This window comes from Oryza glaberrima, chromosome 12, assembly GCF_000147395.1.
Source record: "Oryza glaberrima chromosome 12, OglaRS2, whole genome shotgun sequence".
Lineage (NCBI taxonomy): Eukaryota > Viridiplantae > Streptophyta > Magnoliopsida > Poales > Poaceae > Oryza > Oryza glaberrima.
This window is the reverse complement of record NC_068337.1, coordinates 600,865-616,707: the sequence shown is the minus strand read 5'-3', so window position 1 is coordinate 616,707 and position 15,843 is coordinate 600,865. Positions and strand designations below refer to the sequence as shown.

The following is a 15,843-nucleotide window of genomic DNA, read 5'->3' as shown; positions in this document are numbered from 1 at the left end:
TCCTTAGTGATTTAAATGCCAATAAAAAATAAATCTTGATGAAAAACTTTAAAAAAATAACTTTTAAAAGTTAAAACTTATATGGAGCAAACGTTGGGGGCCTAAATGTTTTGATGCGTTGCCTGAAAAATAATTTAAAGTATATCTAACAACACAATTGTTATTTAATGTACTTTTACTAAACACAAGTAAAAAAAAAAGTTAGGTGAATCCAGTACAATTCAGCTATGCATGCCACATCCTGCAGTACAAACTAGCTAGAGGAGTCACTAACTTTAGAACTTGAGGATCCATGCAGCGACCTTTTTAGATGCAAACTTCCATTTGTTCTTGTGCTTAAGCATGACCACTGAACTAAAATACGAGGATTACAAGCTAGGGCAAAAACCAGAGCAAGAAAAGGAAAAAAAAGAGAAAAAAAAACAGAACAGGGGGCAAGAAGAAGCGCACGGCCACGAGCCTGCGCATCTCACACTCTAACACGCCCGGACTCGCAACTCGCAAAGAAGAAGAAGCAGCAGCAGCAAGCGAGAGGAGAGGAGAGGAGAGAATCCAATTTCCGATTTTATTTTATTTTTTAGTAAATAGTTTCCTCGTCTTCCTCCTCCTCCACCTCCCCTCCCCGCCGCTTCCCGTCCCCAACCCTCTCCTCCCCTCTCCAAACCCTAACCCTAAACCCCTCCCACCCCAATCCCGTCCTGTCAATCTTGTCATCATCCTCACCGCCGCCGCCCGGGGCTCCCTCCCTCCCGCCTCCGGATTCGGATTCTTCAAGCTTGCCTGCCGGATTCGATTCTGATGGCTTCGGGGTGACCGCCCGCGAGGAGGGACCAAGCGTAGATGGCATTGGGGGATCTCATGGCCTCCAGGCTCGTCCACTCCTCCTCCTCCTCCTCCGCCGCGCCATCCGCCGCCCTGCCCAATCACCATACCAACCACCTCGTCGATGACCACCTCCCCGTGGAGAATGGACCGGACCCCAGGAGGGACGTGCCCGACGAGGAGCCGCCGCCCCCGCCGCCGCCGCAGGTCGCCTTGCTGCCCCAGGTGGTCGTGCTGTGCGAGCAGCGGCACGAGGGGTTCGACGAGGCCGCCGCTGCGGCGGCCGGGCCCTCCACCAGCGGACCCGTCTCCAAATGGCGCCCCAAAGACCGGGTAATGGATGCTATTCTGCCTGCTGCTGCTCTTCAACTCTTTGCTGGTTCCTGTTTAGGAGGAGGATTCATAGGATAGTCATCAGCAATGCGTTTAATGGATTGAGCTATTGATTGGGTTGAGAGGGTGGCGTACTAGTAATTTTAATATCTTTTATCCATTTTGTTCCACATATTATTTGATCGATTATGACGACACTTTCAGTTGTAATTGGGGTTCTCAAGTCATACAATGGTTGATGTTACCTTATCTACTAGTGCTGTGTAAGCAGGACACTCAACTTTATCAACGAGGGCCGCTCAGGTGCAGGGCTAAAAAATGCGTCATTTTATTCAATTTATCATATGTTAATCGATACCTATGGGACATAGTAGTGCTGTTGCTATATTGTTGCACCATTTTGCTGCATGGTTAAAAGCAGCATGGCGATCCCGACTCGCCTATATGCATGTTTCAGATAATAAGTCCATCTCTTCTTTCTTATCAGAGCCAGCCTGTTGTTAGCCTTGAGGTTAACAGTTTTGGGCTGGTCCTTGGAATCTTAAATCTAGTAGGGTGGATTTATCCAGGTGACAGTATTTGCTAATTGCTGATTGGCAGTTTGGCACCATGTTGGCAGAAAGAGAAACTTTAGTTTCAGCCGAGTTTGGCGGGGACATTAATTGAAAGAGAAACTTAGTTTCACCCAAGTTTGGTGAGGAAGTTAATAGAAAGAGAAACTATAGTTTCAGCCGAGTTTGGCGGGGAAGTTGATATGTGAAAATTGTGAGTGGGGGCAATGGACAAAACCAGCATTACGGCAGTATAGTCATAATGTTACAGTTTTTGGTTATCCAAGGTAAACCTATCATTATAGGCATATCAGATTTCCACCACATGTTGCTCTAGCATGTGAGCATGCGGTAGTTTAAGGGCTGTAATTCTGCAATGGAATTATGATGATGGACGGGAAGTAGTGCATACTGGAAACAAATGACAATTAGGAACCTTGAGACCCCATCTGGGATAGTTTTATGAGTTGTAAGCTTTCAGGCAAAACAAATTGCTTGTACAATGCAGATGTTTGGTTGCTCCATATATCCTTTTGGACATCGTGGAAATGCTTGGTTCCAACATAAGAACACTCATGTTGATTAAACTATTTCTTTCCTCTTCAGATGACTGATGTCCCTAGTGGGATTTGCATCTTATTTTTATTTATCTAGGGTGGACCATTGTGTTGAACTTTAGTAACCCAGTTTGTGGCATGTGATTCATAAAAAAAAAAGAGAATATTCTAAATTACTATGACATGATGGAGAGCCCATGTACCAATTAATTGCTCCATGGTTGTGGTCAGTTTTATCTAGAAGTAGCTGATCAACAAATAGCTTTGCTTTTCAAATGACTGTCTAAGTTGGTCAGAAATCTGTCCCAATACCTTTTGTTTTCTTCTGGATGCTTCTTTTGGATATTCTATATACTTCTATTTGTATTTCTGTTCTTTTTATTTTCGGGTGTACTGTTGGATGTTATTGCTTTTATGCTATTTACTAATAGTGTTTTGGTAGTGCAGATGAAAACTGGCTGTGTGGCACTTGTGTTGTGTTTAAACATTAGTGTTGATCCGCCGGATGTGATCAAAATCTCCCCTTGTGCAAGAAAGGAGTGCTGGATAGGTAAACATTTGGTCATATCTGTATGCTTGAATTTTAGTGAGCTGGAAAATTTACGTCTGCCTGCAGCTGGCAGTTTTATTTCATGTTTATGGGATGCAACTCCAGTATTGTTGTATTTTTTCTCTCCACGTGCAAATGTTAGTTAGAACTCATTTAAGCTATATCTTTTATTGACTGCTCTAAATGCCAAACAAGGGTGATTATTTTGTAATCAGAGGTTATTACAGCAAAGACTGGTCTGACACATGCTATTCTGTAAAATTACCGTTAATTTTCTGTTTGATTATAACCAAATGAGTATTAATTTTTCTGTGTTTAGTTGATTTTATGCATTTAAAAACTTTGATTTGTGAAAGCTTGAGGATTGGTTGTAGAGGATTAAAATTTCCGGGTCTGCGTTATAAGATGCTGGACCTGTAAGTTGTGGAGGAGAGGGACTTGATCAATAAAATTTATTATTTGTTGATTGTTCTAGAGTGAGAAAGCTTATCTAAAATAAACATGGTGATTCATCTTTGTACTCCTAATGCGTTTGTACAGTTGCTTTGAGTTTTTCTCATAGCTCTTTCATTTATTTATCTTCAGATCCATTTTCTATGGCACCTCCAAAAGCCCTTGAAACTATTGGGAAAACATTACACTCACAATATGAGCGCTGGCAGCCAAAGGTGAGGCACTTCTTTTGCTGTTTATAGACTTTATTATGATGACATTACTTACGTCATGCCCGAATGATGCTTGCAGGCTCGTTACAAGCTTCAGCTGGATCCGACATTAGAGGAAGTTAAGAAGCTATGTAATACTTGCCGTAAATTTGCTAGAACAGAGAGAGTCCTTTTTCATTACAATGGTCATGGTGTACCAAAGCCTACAGCTAATGGGGAGATTTGGGTATTTAACAAGGTGAATGTTGCAAAGGCACTGCATAAGCTGCTGCATTGTTTATCCATGTGTGTTTTTGACGAAGTGCCCTTTTTTTTACTTTTTGGTGCAGAGTTACACACAGTATATTCCGCTTCCTATTACTGATCTTGATTCATGGCTGAAAACACCTTCTATATATGTTTTTGACTGCTCAGCAGCTGGAATGATCGTGAAAGCTTTTCTGGAGGTATGGTATAGTTCCTTCTAATTTTTATACGTACACCAGATACTTGAAGTTGAAAGTGATAATGATGATTTCCTATCTGTTTCTGTTGTTAGAGTTTAATATATTTACTATGACTACTCATGTTCACTTTAGCGCCTAGACTGGAGTTCTAGCTCGTCTGCATCTTCATCGAAGGACTGCATTCTCCTTGCGGCCTGTGAGGCACATCAAACTCTCCCACAGAGCGCAGAATTTCCTGCTGATGTGTTCACAGCTTGCCTCACCACACCCATCAAAATGGCACTGCACTGGTTCGTCCCCTTCTCATGTTTGATTGTTGTAGACAGAATTTCTCATGCTGTATCTGCATCAATAATGGTTTATATTCATGTATATAAACTATTCAGGTTTTGTAACCGATCGTTACTCCGTGATTCCATGGAACACAATCTTATCGACCAAATTCCTGGAAGGCAAAATGACCGCAAAACTCTTCTAGGGGAGTTGAACTGGATTTTCACTGCTATCACAGACACTATTGCATGGAATGTTCTTCCTCATGGTACTGATAGTCATTTTAGTTACAATTAATGCCAGTGATCAATTGCTTTCTCATTCATTTTCTTTTAATCTGTTATGATTCAACTTTCACTACGCAGATCTATTCCAAAGACTTTTCAGGCAGGATCTTTTGGTTGCTAGTCTCTTTCGCAACTTCTTACTTGCTGAGAGAATCATGCGGTCCGCAAATTGTTCCCCAATTTCATACCCTTTGTTGCCACCAACTCATCAGCACCATATGTGGTAATTGATGGCACTAGCCATTCTTTTTATAGTTTAGCTACCTCTTCTGCATTTTCTTTAATTTCCTAAATTTTAATTTTAGGGATGCATGGGACATGGCTGCAGAGATCTGCCTTTCTAAGCTTCCTCAATTAATTGCTGATCCTAATGCAGAGTTTCAGGTGCTATTAACCGTCTTTGCTTTTTTTGAATGATCTAATACTTTGGACATCAACATTTTGTTGGCATTGTTATGTTGTTTGAGAATTATCACTTCATTACCATCACTTTGTTCATTTCCTTACTCAAACCAGCCGAGTCCATTTTTCACGGAGCAATTGACAGCATTTGAAGTTTGGCTTGATCATGGCTCTGAAGACAAGAAACCCCCAGAACAGCTACCTATTGTTCTTCAGGCAAGACATTTTTTCCATCCAGCTATTCAAGATGCTAGTGTTTTTTTTTTTTGTTATTTGAGTGGTAAGTTGGTAACTGACTCTCCAAATGATGGCAAAATAAACTTGGGTGGACATCTATGAGGCTTTTTTGTGACACAATTCTTGGTTCTATTTATATCATTGCATAATCATACAGGCCATCTTGCAAAATGCCCTTGTTACTTATTTGTGAACTTTGTTAAATACATGGTTGCCCATCTCTTGTCTGCTTTCAGTATTTGTGCTGGAAATTTGCTACATGGGTTCCCTTTAATTATCAATTGTTTTACTTTGCTCTAATACACTTTTGTTATGTGTAGGTTTTGCTTAGTCAGTCACACAGATTTAGAGCACTTGTTCTGCTTGGAAGATTTCTTGACATGGGACCTTGGGCAGTTGATTTGGTATGGAGTTGACCGTTCTGCGTGCCCTTTTTTGGGGGTAGAACTGTAGAAGTGTTGTCGTATATTATCTTACTCGTATTTCAAATTCTGGAACTTTTTTTAGGCTTTGTCCGTTGGCATCTTCCCTTATGTGCTTAAACTGCTTCAAACAAGTGCAATGGAGTTGCGCCAAATTCTTGTGTTCATATGGACAAAAATTCTCTCTCTTGATAAGGTAGTGTTCTATGTTGAAAACTTGAAATCTCTGACAGTTCATTTTATTTCTCAAGATTCAGGTATTTACTTAGTTGCTCTGTTTTTCAAATGACAGTCATGCCAGGTTGACTTGGTGAAAGATGGAGGGCATGCATACTTTATCAGGTTTCTTGACAGTTTGGATGCTTACCCAGAGCAGCGTGCAATGGCTGCTTTCGTTTTAGCCGTTATTGTGGATGGGCATAGGATTGGTCAAGAGGCTTGTGCTAATGCAGGGCTTATAGATGTCTGCCTGAGACATCTGCAACCTGAAAATCCGAATGATGCTCAGACAGAGCCTTTGCTCTTGCAATGGCTTTGTTTATGCCTTGGCAAACTTTGGGAAGATTTCCCTGAGGCTCAGTTACTTGGTCTGCAATCAAACGCACCGGAAATTGTTATATGCTTATTGTCAGAGCCTCAACCTGAAGTATGGCTGCTGTCATTTTGTGTTAATTCTTCCTTATACCTGCTTCACAACATACGTATTAAATATTTGATCTTACCAGGTCAGAGCTTCTGCTGTTTTTGCACTTGGAAATCTTGTGGATATTGGATCTCCATCACTGAATGGAGCTGACGACGATTCTGATGATGATGAAAAGGTGAGAGCTGAAATAAATGTTGTCCGAAGCCTTCTGCAGATCTCTTCAGATGGTAGCCCTCTTGTTAGATCTGAGGTTGCCGTAGGTACGTGAATTTGCCTAATACATTGGACTTACACTCATTTAGTAATGTGTCAAGCCTATAGATTCCTCTTGATTTTGTGGCAATAATTTTGAGTTGATCTGATGTGTTGCAGCGCTTACCCGCTTTGCAATGGGGCACAATAAACATATCAAATCTGTTGCTGCCGAGTACTGGAAACCTCAAACCAATTCACTGCTCAAGTCATTACCATCGTTGGCTAATATTAATTCGAGCAATGTTTACAGTCTCAGCAGCTTAATACAAGGTAGCAGTGGCCTTGCCTCACATATTGGTCCCGTTTTAAGGGTTGGCAGTGATAACAGTGCCACTGCTCGTGATGGAAGAATCTCTACGAGCAGCCCGATTGCAACAAATAGCATCATGCATGGTTCTCCACAGTCAGATGATTCTTCCCAACACTCTGATTCAGGCATATTACTGAGAGAGAATGCAAGTAATGGTGGTCTCAACTACTCAAGATCGAGGCCTATTGATAATGGGATCTATTCCCAATTTATAGCAACTATGTGCAATGTTGCTAAAGATCCTTACCCAAGAATTGCAAGTATTGGGAAAAGGGCATTGTCCCTCATAGGTGTTGAGCAAGTAAGCATGAGAAACAGTAGACTTAGCAATGGAGGTGCACACCCAGGAGAGACATCTGTGCCCCCTTCATCAAACTTTGGAATGGCACGCTCCTCTTCCTGGTTTGATATGAACTCTGGTAGGTTAATAATTTCTATCCTTGCCAAGTGCTTGGAGGATGCCTGCCTTTTTGCATGCACTACATTATTGTGTGGGGTGTAAATGATTATTGAATTCAGCTCTTTCAATATTTTGTAGGAAATTTCTCGATGGCCTTTAGGACTCCTCCTGTTAGTCCCCCTCAGCATGACTACCTCACAGGATTGCGCCGAGTGTGCTCGATGGAGTTCAGACCACATGTTTTGAACTCACCTGATGGCTTAGCTGATCCGCTTTTAAGCTCCAGTGCAGCCCCCAGCAACATGGGGCTCGATATACTTCCCCAATCATTAATTTACAGATGGAGTTGTGGTCACTTTTCTAGGCCACTTCTAACTGGTTCTGATGATAACGAGGAAGCAAATGCTAGAAGAGAAGAGCGAGAACGAATTGCAATGGATTGCATTGCTAAATGCCAACGATCATGTATGTGGCCAAGCAACACTATTTTACATTACATTTTTGCTATTGGAGTTCTATTTATTTATCTGATTAATGATATGCTTCCCCTTCTTCTGTGTGTTGGTGGCATTAGCAGCTTGCAAGATGACCAGCCAAATTGCTAGCTGGGATACGAGGTTTGAGTTGGGTACAAAAGCATCATTGTTGTTGCCATTTTCTCCTATTGTTGTTGCTGCGGATGAAAATGAGCAAATACGGTAAACAGATTATCCTGGAATCTCTTGTTAAAATCGATTTTTTTTTTTGTGCTTCAGATACACTAGTGCAATTGCGCTAAAGTTTGGTCTCATTTCAGAGTATGGAACTATGACGATGCGCTGCCAGTGAATACTTTTGAAAACCACAAGTTATCTGACAGAGGCCTATCTAAACTTTTGCTGATCAATGAGCTTGATGATAGCTTGTTGTTAGTTGGCTCAAGTATATCTCTTATCTTTATGTTTTTTCTGTTCTCATTTGTTTTTTACCATTTTGATATGTATTTTCTTTCATATTGTAGGTGATGGAAATGTCCGCATATGGAGAAACTATACTCAAAAGGGAGGACAAAAACTTGTAACTGCTTTCTCATCAGTTCAAGGCTATCGAAGTGCTGGTCGCAGTATTGTATTTGATTGGCAGCAACAGTCGGGTTATCTGGTGAAACTCTAAATTCTTTTCCCGATGTTTTGCAAATTGCAATGTCTCATTAATCAAGGCTATTGTAATATGGAACTTACTCCTTTTGTTGTAAAACAGTATGCATCTGGTGACATGTCCTCTATCCTTGTATGGGATCTTGACAAGGAACAAGTCAACACCATCCAGTCAACTGCTGATAGCGGGATTTCAGCTCTTGTGAGTTCTTTGTTACTGTGTGTGCTATTTGAGTGTGAAAAATTTAAAATAATGATTTTAGCTTCTTTTTTCAGTCTGCATCTCAGGTTCAATGTGGCCAATTCGCTGCTGGTTTTCTTGATGCATCTGTCAGGATATTTGACGTGCGTACACCTGATAGGTAAGTAGATGTTTGATGAGATATCAACCACATGTTCCATTGCAGAGATTTCGCTTCATGTGCATCCTCCGCCCACAACACACATATGCATGCTTATTCACGCGCACACATTTATGCTACTTCCTAAGTTCAATTTTTCCCATTGCTGTAGGCTAGTATATACAGCAAGACCACATGCCCCAAGATCAGAAAAGGTTGTTGGTATAGGATTTCAGCCTGGGTTTGATCCCTACAAGGTAAATCCTCCCTCCTCTTTGTGCACATCTTCTGTATTTCTTGTGGTTTTAATTGTTAGAGCAGCCAATTTTTTAGAACTATATGGGATTATTTGAGCTTTACAGAGCTCCCTTTTTGTTATTTATGCAATTACAGATTGTAAGTGCATCTCAAGCTGGAGACATTCAGTTCCTTGATGTTAGAAGGGCATCTGAACCCTACCTCACTATTGAAGCACATAGGGGTTCATTAACGGCATTAGCTGTTCATCGGCATGCCCCAGTTATTGCAAGCGGCTCAGCCAAGCAGATGATCAAAGTGTTTAGTCTTGAAGGAGAACAGTTGACAATAATTCGCTACCAGCCATCTTTTATGGGTCAACGAATAGGCAGCGTAAACTGCCTTTCTTTCCACCGATACAAATCACTCCTTGCCGCTGGTGCTGGTGATAATGCTCTTGTTTCTATCTACGCGGAGGACAATTACCAAGTACGATGAGGTTTACAGCTTGTTCCATGATGCAATGATGATGCATTCAGTCGGCCTCATGTATGGCCAAGCGTTGATCCACACCAATGGTACAGCTACAAGATACAAGATGTTATGGAGAGCCTGGTCAGTGACATGGTGGTGGTGGTATAGAAGTGCCACAGCTTCTGGTGCATTGCTTCTTGGGCATATCTACATCTCTGATCTGACCTGCAGTTTGTAAGATACAAAACAGGATTCATTAGCCTCCCTTGCAGAAGGTCGCGAAAGTGGCATCTTGCCCTGGTCCCATCATTACACTTGGAGGCTTCCCAAATAATGATAACTAGGTTAACCAAACTGTAAATAGTCATCCTATTTGGATTGTTGTTCTCCTTAGCCAGCTTCCTTTCCCAAATGTAAAAAGGTTTGGAGGTGCTTCCATATGATAAATCAGGTTAGTGGGGACTGCCTGGGCAAGTGGTTGTTTATATGGGCCCAGGGAGAATGCATGCGCATGTCTCTCATAGATGTTGTTCAATAGATAGATGCATTTGTCCAGCTAACACAATATTAGATGGCTTGATGAACCAATGCCTTCTTTTAAGTCTTTCATTGTAAGCACTGGACAGTCATCCAGTGCATCAAGGTAGGGCATCATTGTCCTTTTGTATATATGAATTGTACTTGTACAGTTGCCCACTTTGATGCAATGCGTCCAAAGATGTTTTGAGGTCGCCCTTGGGTTTATCAACAGTTTAAGAATCAGGTATGTCTACATGGGAAGATGTTGAGGTAGAATGATGAGGATTGGAAGGCCGGAAGCACTTTGGGTCTGTAAATAGTTTAATGGAAGTAGTGATGTGAAGCTGTGAGTGTTTTATCTTTGTGGCTTACTTTGTCTGGGTCGCCAGACAAACCAGTGGCCTTTGGATGTGCTGGATCTATTATTGGAGGACCGGGAAAATGCTGGTGGAAGTCTTACATTTGCTGAAATTGTCTTGGGGAGAAACTCAAATGAAGACATTTTGGCAGTTGGTATAGAAATGATTCTATTGGGCGTTTTCATAGCGTGGAGAAACACTGGGGAAGTCTGATGCTGAAACTGTCTTGGATGAGAAACTCAAATGAAGGCATATGGCGGTGGCATACACAACACAAATGTTCCTGGGTTCCATATCTTGGAAGAACCCTGGGGAAAATATTCTGATGCTTGGAGACTTGAAGTGAGCTTTGTACTGAGGTGTAATCTGTTAACTGATTAGCGTCGGGAGCATAGCATTGGTCGAGTGAGTGAGTAATAAGGGTGTCTGTGTTTGAGATGTGTAATAAAGGATCGATCTTGTTGACGATCAACTTGAGGAGCGAATGCAAATCATCAGTTTACTGTATTATTTATGTTGAGGATGTTTTCCTGGTCACAATTATACTACTAACATGTTTTGCACCCCAAAAAAACATGCCACAAAGAAGAGATCAATTGCTAGGAGCGCCTAGAAGAAGAAGCTGCTGTATTTTACTCAAAAGAAAACAACATAGTAGTTGTTCTGAGGCACTTACAAGTGGGCCCATTGCTGGGCCTCGAAGAATCGATCATCCACACGCACTTTACAACTTCGCTTTTCTTCGCATCGCAGCACAGCCAAAACCCTTCTCTTCTCTCTCTCTCGACTCTCGACGACGACGCGGCGGCGGCGGCGAGGTGGGAATGGACATGCCGCCCACGCCCCTTCCGCCGGAGACCGCCAACACCTCGCCCGCTCCCAACGGCGCCACCGCCGGAATCCGTAAGTTTCTCTCTCTCCCCTCTCTCTCAGGACTCTTCTTTGGTCTCAACAAGAACCAAGGACTGTTCATTCCAGCGCGATAACCACAGCTTTTGGTTCCTCTCCACTTTTGGAAATTGCTTAGCTTATTTACTTTACTGGAGAGCATTCACCATCATACATGATGCATTGATGCGCCTGGGATATAACTACTACTCCTACTACATTTGTTGCCGAAACATTACTTGCATTATGTCATCTTGATAGAGAGCTGGTTGCTGGGACGAAATCTCAAAAATTGCTCTTCCCGGCATCGTGGTAATGCTATTTTCTGAGTTGTGCTATGCTTGCTTTGGCCCAGGGGTTGAGAACTGCTACGTCTTCAAGAGCCGGCTGCAAGAGTATGCACAGAAAACCGGCCTCCAGACTCCAGAGTATCATACCTTCAAGGAGGGACCTTCCCACGAGCCTGTCTTCAAGTCCACAGTGGTGATTAATAATACCAGCTATGACTCCCTGCCCGGATTCTTCAACAGAAAGGCTGCAGAACAGTCTGCTGCTGAAGTTGCCCTCATGGAAATTGTCAAGTCCATACCAGCCAACGCAAACATCCCAGCTGTTGTAAGTCACTGTCTGCTCTACTTGTGTTCTCTTTTGTTTAACTCAACATGATGGAATACCTGGGGCCTGGGGGGACCTGCTGGTGTAGTACAAGATTAGTAAAATTGTTGGGATAGTCTACTTATTTCAATACAGTGCCTGCTTTTCAATTCGCGCGAATCTGAAGAATGAGATAGTCGCTCACTTGATAACTCCAGAACGAATCAGGGCTTTCAAGTTTGGATAGAGTTAGGTCCTAGAGAGCAAGAAGAGAGGTATTTGCATAGAAGGGATTGTGAAAGCTTTGCTGTCAGTCACCACGGTCTTATTATTATCTGCCGTCATGATCTGTCTGTATCTTTTCAGGCTCATAATTCTACTCAGGTATTATATGAATATAACAGGAAATTGGTTGTTAAAGAGCTTCTGAACTCACTCTTCACCGGTTTGTGAACCATGAACAATGCAAACATCAAAGTACACATATTAAGTTTGTGATCATTTCCGAGTCCAAGACCTAGATAATTTTGATGCTCTTTTGGTCGAGTCCCTAGGAATTAACGCCTGACTAAATTAGCATAGTGCTATAATCTCTTACCTGGGTTCTATGTTCTTGACACACCTTAATATGTTTTCCAGCAAGAGACTGGCCTGTGCAACACAGGAAGTCAGCAACTGAACCTGAGGGAAATGCACCGAGAAGCTGACCACCACCACCGCCTTCTGGCAACCCTTGCACGCCACCGCCGTCTTGCTGCCGCTGCCACCCTCTTCTCCTCCACCCTCCGCACTGCTCGTGCCCTCAACTCCCTCCTCGCTGCTATCTGCTCTTCCCCAGCGTTCCTCCGCTTTGCCCCTAAAGTCCTCCTGCTCGCTGCCCCATCAGTCTCCCCTGATGCCACCACCTTCCACATCCTCACCTCCACACTCTGCCAGGCCCACCGCCCCGCTGCTGCCGCCGACCTCCTTTGCTGCATGCCCTCGCTTCTCCTTGACCCTGACCCGGCCAGTTGTCGTGCTGTCCTTTCCTCCCTGTGCCAGTACGCTTCCGCTCAGGATGCAGTAGCATTCTTGGACAAGATGTGCCATTGGGGCATTTCCCCAAGCAGATCTGACTACCACGCCGTCTTCGACGCGCTTCTGCAGGAGGGAAAGGTAGTGGAGGCATATGAGGTCATGAAGAATAAGATGGGCTCTAACAGGGTGGCACCTGCACTTGCATACTTCAAATTGACAATGCAAGCTTTCAGCAAGTGCTTGGAGTTTGATTCTGTGGAGGAGGTGTTTGATGAAATGCTCCTGAGAGGGCTGGTGCCAGACGTGGATGTGTACAACGTGTACATTGGCGCGCTATGCAGGAAAGGTGACCTTGCCAGAGCGCGACAGATGATGACCTGCATGGAGCACGCCGGGTGCCCACCGGATGTAAGGACATTTGGTGTGGTAGTCGCCGGGTGCATGTCTGCCGGGGACATGGGCACAGTGAGGGAGTTGGTGCATGAGGCAACAAGGCGTGGCCTGCGGTGGGATCCACCGGCATTGTCGGAGCTGATAGGCTTGCTGCAGGCAGGTGGCGGTGCCACACAGGCACAGGAGTTACTGTTGGAGCCACTATTTGTGCACGATGCACCGGTGTTGGGGCAGCTGATTGGAGCATTGTGCAAGCAAGGGCTATTGGGACCTGCTACTGTAGTAGATGATTATTAAAAAGCATTGTAATGGTCTTTTTGTTTCAAACTTTCACTACAGTTGTTGGTTTTGAATTATCAAAAATCTGAAGAACGGTATAAGAATTATAAAAACAGAGACAGAAAAGGCAAACCATGGACTATAACTCCAGGAATACTCGGAACTTTCGGCTTTGTAGATCACTAGATTGTCGGCTAAAGTTAGGACCCAGTGAGCAAGAAGGGAGGGTATTTGTATAGATGGGCCAGGTAGGAGATTGCAGAAAGTCTTTATTGTTGTCTTCTGTCATGATTTATTTGTATTTTCTCAAGCTCACAACTCTACTAAGTTATTCCCATGAATACAATAGGAAATTAGACTCGTACTGCCAGGCTTTAGATAATTTGGATGTTCTTTAGTTCTTAGGAATCAGGCTGACTAAAATTAGCATAGTGTTATAATCTCTTTCCTGGATCACTGTGCATTTTTTTACACATATTAATATGTTTTCAGCAAGAGACTGGGCTGTGCAAGAATCTTCTTCAGGAGTATGCACAGAAGATGAATTATGCCATTCCATCTTATATTTGCACCAAATCAGCCTCAGGCTTAGCTCCTTTCATATGCACTGTAGAGATTGGTGGAATACAATATATTGGTGCTGCAGCCAGGACAAAGAAAGATGCAGAGATAAAAGCTGCCCGAACTGCTCTTCTGGCAATCCAAGGTATTGTTCTGTTCTTCTCTAAGGGTCTTTTTATTTTTTTTATATTATCCAGGCTATTCACTGTTGAAATTAATATTGCTATGTTCTTGTTTGTGTGTTATGGTGAACATTGGGTCATGCACTGGCATTGCTTGGTGCAGGTCAATCAGAGGGTTCGGCAAATGGTGCAACAAAATATATTGTAGTTCCTGGTAAAAGGGTAGGTAAGGAGGTAGAGAAAAGGCCAATTGAAACACCCAAACCACTTAAAGTAAAGAAAGGTGGTTTCAAGAAGAAATGGAACAAGAGGAAATTCATGAAGAAGGATGGTCAAGCTGTTGATGTGGAAAAGGATGAAGCTAGAGTGGCTGGAGATGCTCACGATTCTGATGTCCTAATGCAGCCAACAGTAATAACACAGGAGGCATCTTGTGGCACTCTGTTCCTGCAACCTTGTGAGGAAGCTAAAAGAGTAGAAGCTGAGCCACCTAGAGATATTGAAATGGTACAACCTGATAAGGAGAACCAACACAGTGACGCTGCATTGGTGCAACCTGATGATGAAGCTAGAGTAGAACAGGAGCCATCCAGAGATATTTCAGTGGTGCAACCTAATGAGGAAGCTATAAGTGGTAAGCAGGAACCATCCATCGATGCTGCAATTCTGCAACCTAAAGAGGAAGCTTCAAGTGTAAAGCAGGAGCCATTCATCGATACTGCAATGCTGCAAGCTTGTAAGGAAGCTGGAAGTGTAGAACTTGGGCCAGCCAGAGATACTGTAATTTCCCAACTTAATGAGCAAGATAGGGCTGTAAAGCAGGAGCCAGCTGGTGACATTGTAGTGCCACAACCTGACGTGCACGCTAGGGTCGTAAAGGAGTAGTCACCGAGAACGGAAACTAATGGGGAAGCTACGAACATGAAGGAGACACCAAAGAACTCTGCAATATGTAATTCTCCAGAGACAAAGGATTTTGGAAATATTACAGCAATGGGTTCAGATCCTCCCACAACTAATATGAGCGAAGAATAAGCCGCGGTTGTTGAATCAAAATGCAATAGCCTTCCAGTGTCAGTAGTGTGTTCACCTGCAGAGGTGTGAAACATGAATGGCTGGCTTTTCCAGTTTAAAAAGAGGCAGCTGGAATAGGAAGATGTATGTGGGCTGAGAATAGTTAGTTCATATTTGTCATTGTTAGCTAGGCATTTGTATGCCTGATGATATGAATGAAATGTATTGCCTGCTGCTTTAGTGAGTATTACTTTGAAAAAAAGGGGAAAAAAAATGAAATCGAGGTTTCTGATCCCTGTTTCCTCTCGAACTGGTAATCTGATCGTTGGATGGTTCTTATTTGAAAATCAACATTTTTCTTGTTAAGGATGCTAAGAATACATTAACTTCCTGTCTGAATATACTAGCATTGCCCACCAAATACCCAAACTACAGCATATCCAACATGTTTCCAGGATTTACTTGCTTCCTTCCAGACATTGTACGAAAAATAAGTATTCACGTTCAGTAAATACAACACTGAACGTTTAAGTATTCACGTTCGGGCGGATCCAATACAAGTGATTGAAACAGAAAGCTTTAAGCTGCTGGTGTTCCCTAATGCCTACGGATAAATACAACACTGCCAAACTCACCTCAAAGAATGGTGCCTCAAGAGCTGATAAATACAACACTGTACTCGGCCACTGAGATTCAGTTCATACATTTGTCGCACACAACACAAACTGAAAGTCAAATTTTCTTTCATTTGCC

At 42.8% G+C, this 15,843-nt stretch overlaps 2 protein-coding genes across 4 annotated transcripts; both read left to right on the top strand.

Annotated features, from left to right (window-relative positions):
- The first annotated feature begins 419 nt into the window (after positions 1 to 419).
- LOC127757475 (regulatory-associated protein of TOR 2) lies at positions 420 to 10,040 on the top strand. 2 transcript variants are annotated; one of them, XM_052282989.1, is made up of 23 exons: positions 420 to 1,155; positions 2,711 to 2,813; positions 3,399 to 3,481; positions 3,558 to 3,716; positions 3,808 to 3,924; positions 4,057 to 4,214; positions 4,311 to 4,465; positions 4,563 to 4,707; positions 4,790 to 4,868; positions 5,001 to 5,102; positions 5,444 to 5,527; positions 5,631 to 5,741; positions 5,838 to 6,191; positions 6,271 to 6,451; positions 6,564 to 7,175; positions 7,295 to 7,621; positions 7,731 to 7,854; positions 7,953 to 8,077; positions 8,157 to 8,296; positions 8,396 to 8,494; positions 8,569 to 8,654; positions 8,806 to 8,890; positions 9,027 to 10,040. In XM_052282989.1, the coding sequence occupies exons 1-23, from the start codon at positions 841 to 843 to the stop codon at positions 9,366 to 9,368; spliced, it is 4,086 nt and encodes a 1,361-aa protein (XP_052138949.1). In that variant the 5' UTR covers positions 420 to 840; the 3' UTR covers positions 9,369 to 10,040. The 2 variants fall into 2 exon arrangements, with proteins under 2 accessions (XP_052138949.1, XP_052138950.1); XM_052282990.1 differs by having other exon boundaries at positions 421 to 1,155; positions 7,734 to 7,854.
- Positions 10,041 to 10,179: 139 nt separating this feature from the next.
- Positions 10,180 to 15,787, top strand: LOC127757477 (double-stranded RNA-binding protein 8). 2 transcript variants are annotated; one of them, XM_052282993.1, is made up of 4 exons: positions 10,976 to 11,125; positions 11,466 to 11,725; positions 13,886 to 14,099; positions 14,240 to 15,787. In XM_052282993.1, exons 1-4 carry the CDS (start codon positions 11,047 to 11,049, stop codon positions 14,959 to 14,961), a joined length of 1,275 nt encoding a protein of 424 aa, XP_052138953.1. In that variant the 5' UTR covers positions 10,976 to 11,046; the 3' UTR covers positions 14,962 to 15,787. The 2 variants fall into 2 exon arrangements, with proteins under 2 accessions (XP_052138952.1, XP_052138953.1); XM_052282992.1 differs by lacking the exons at positions 13,886 to 14,099; positions 14,240 to 15,787 and adding an exon at positions 12,344 to 13,866 and having other exon boundaries at positions 10,180 to 11,125.
- Positions 15,788 to 15,843: the final 56 nt, after the last annotated feature.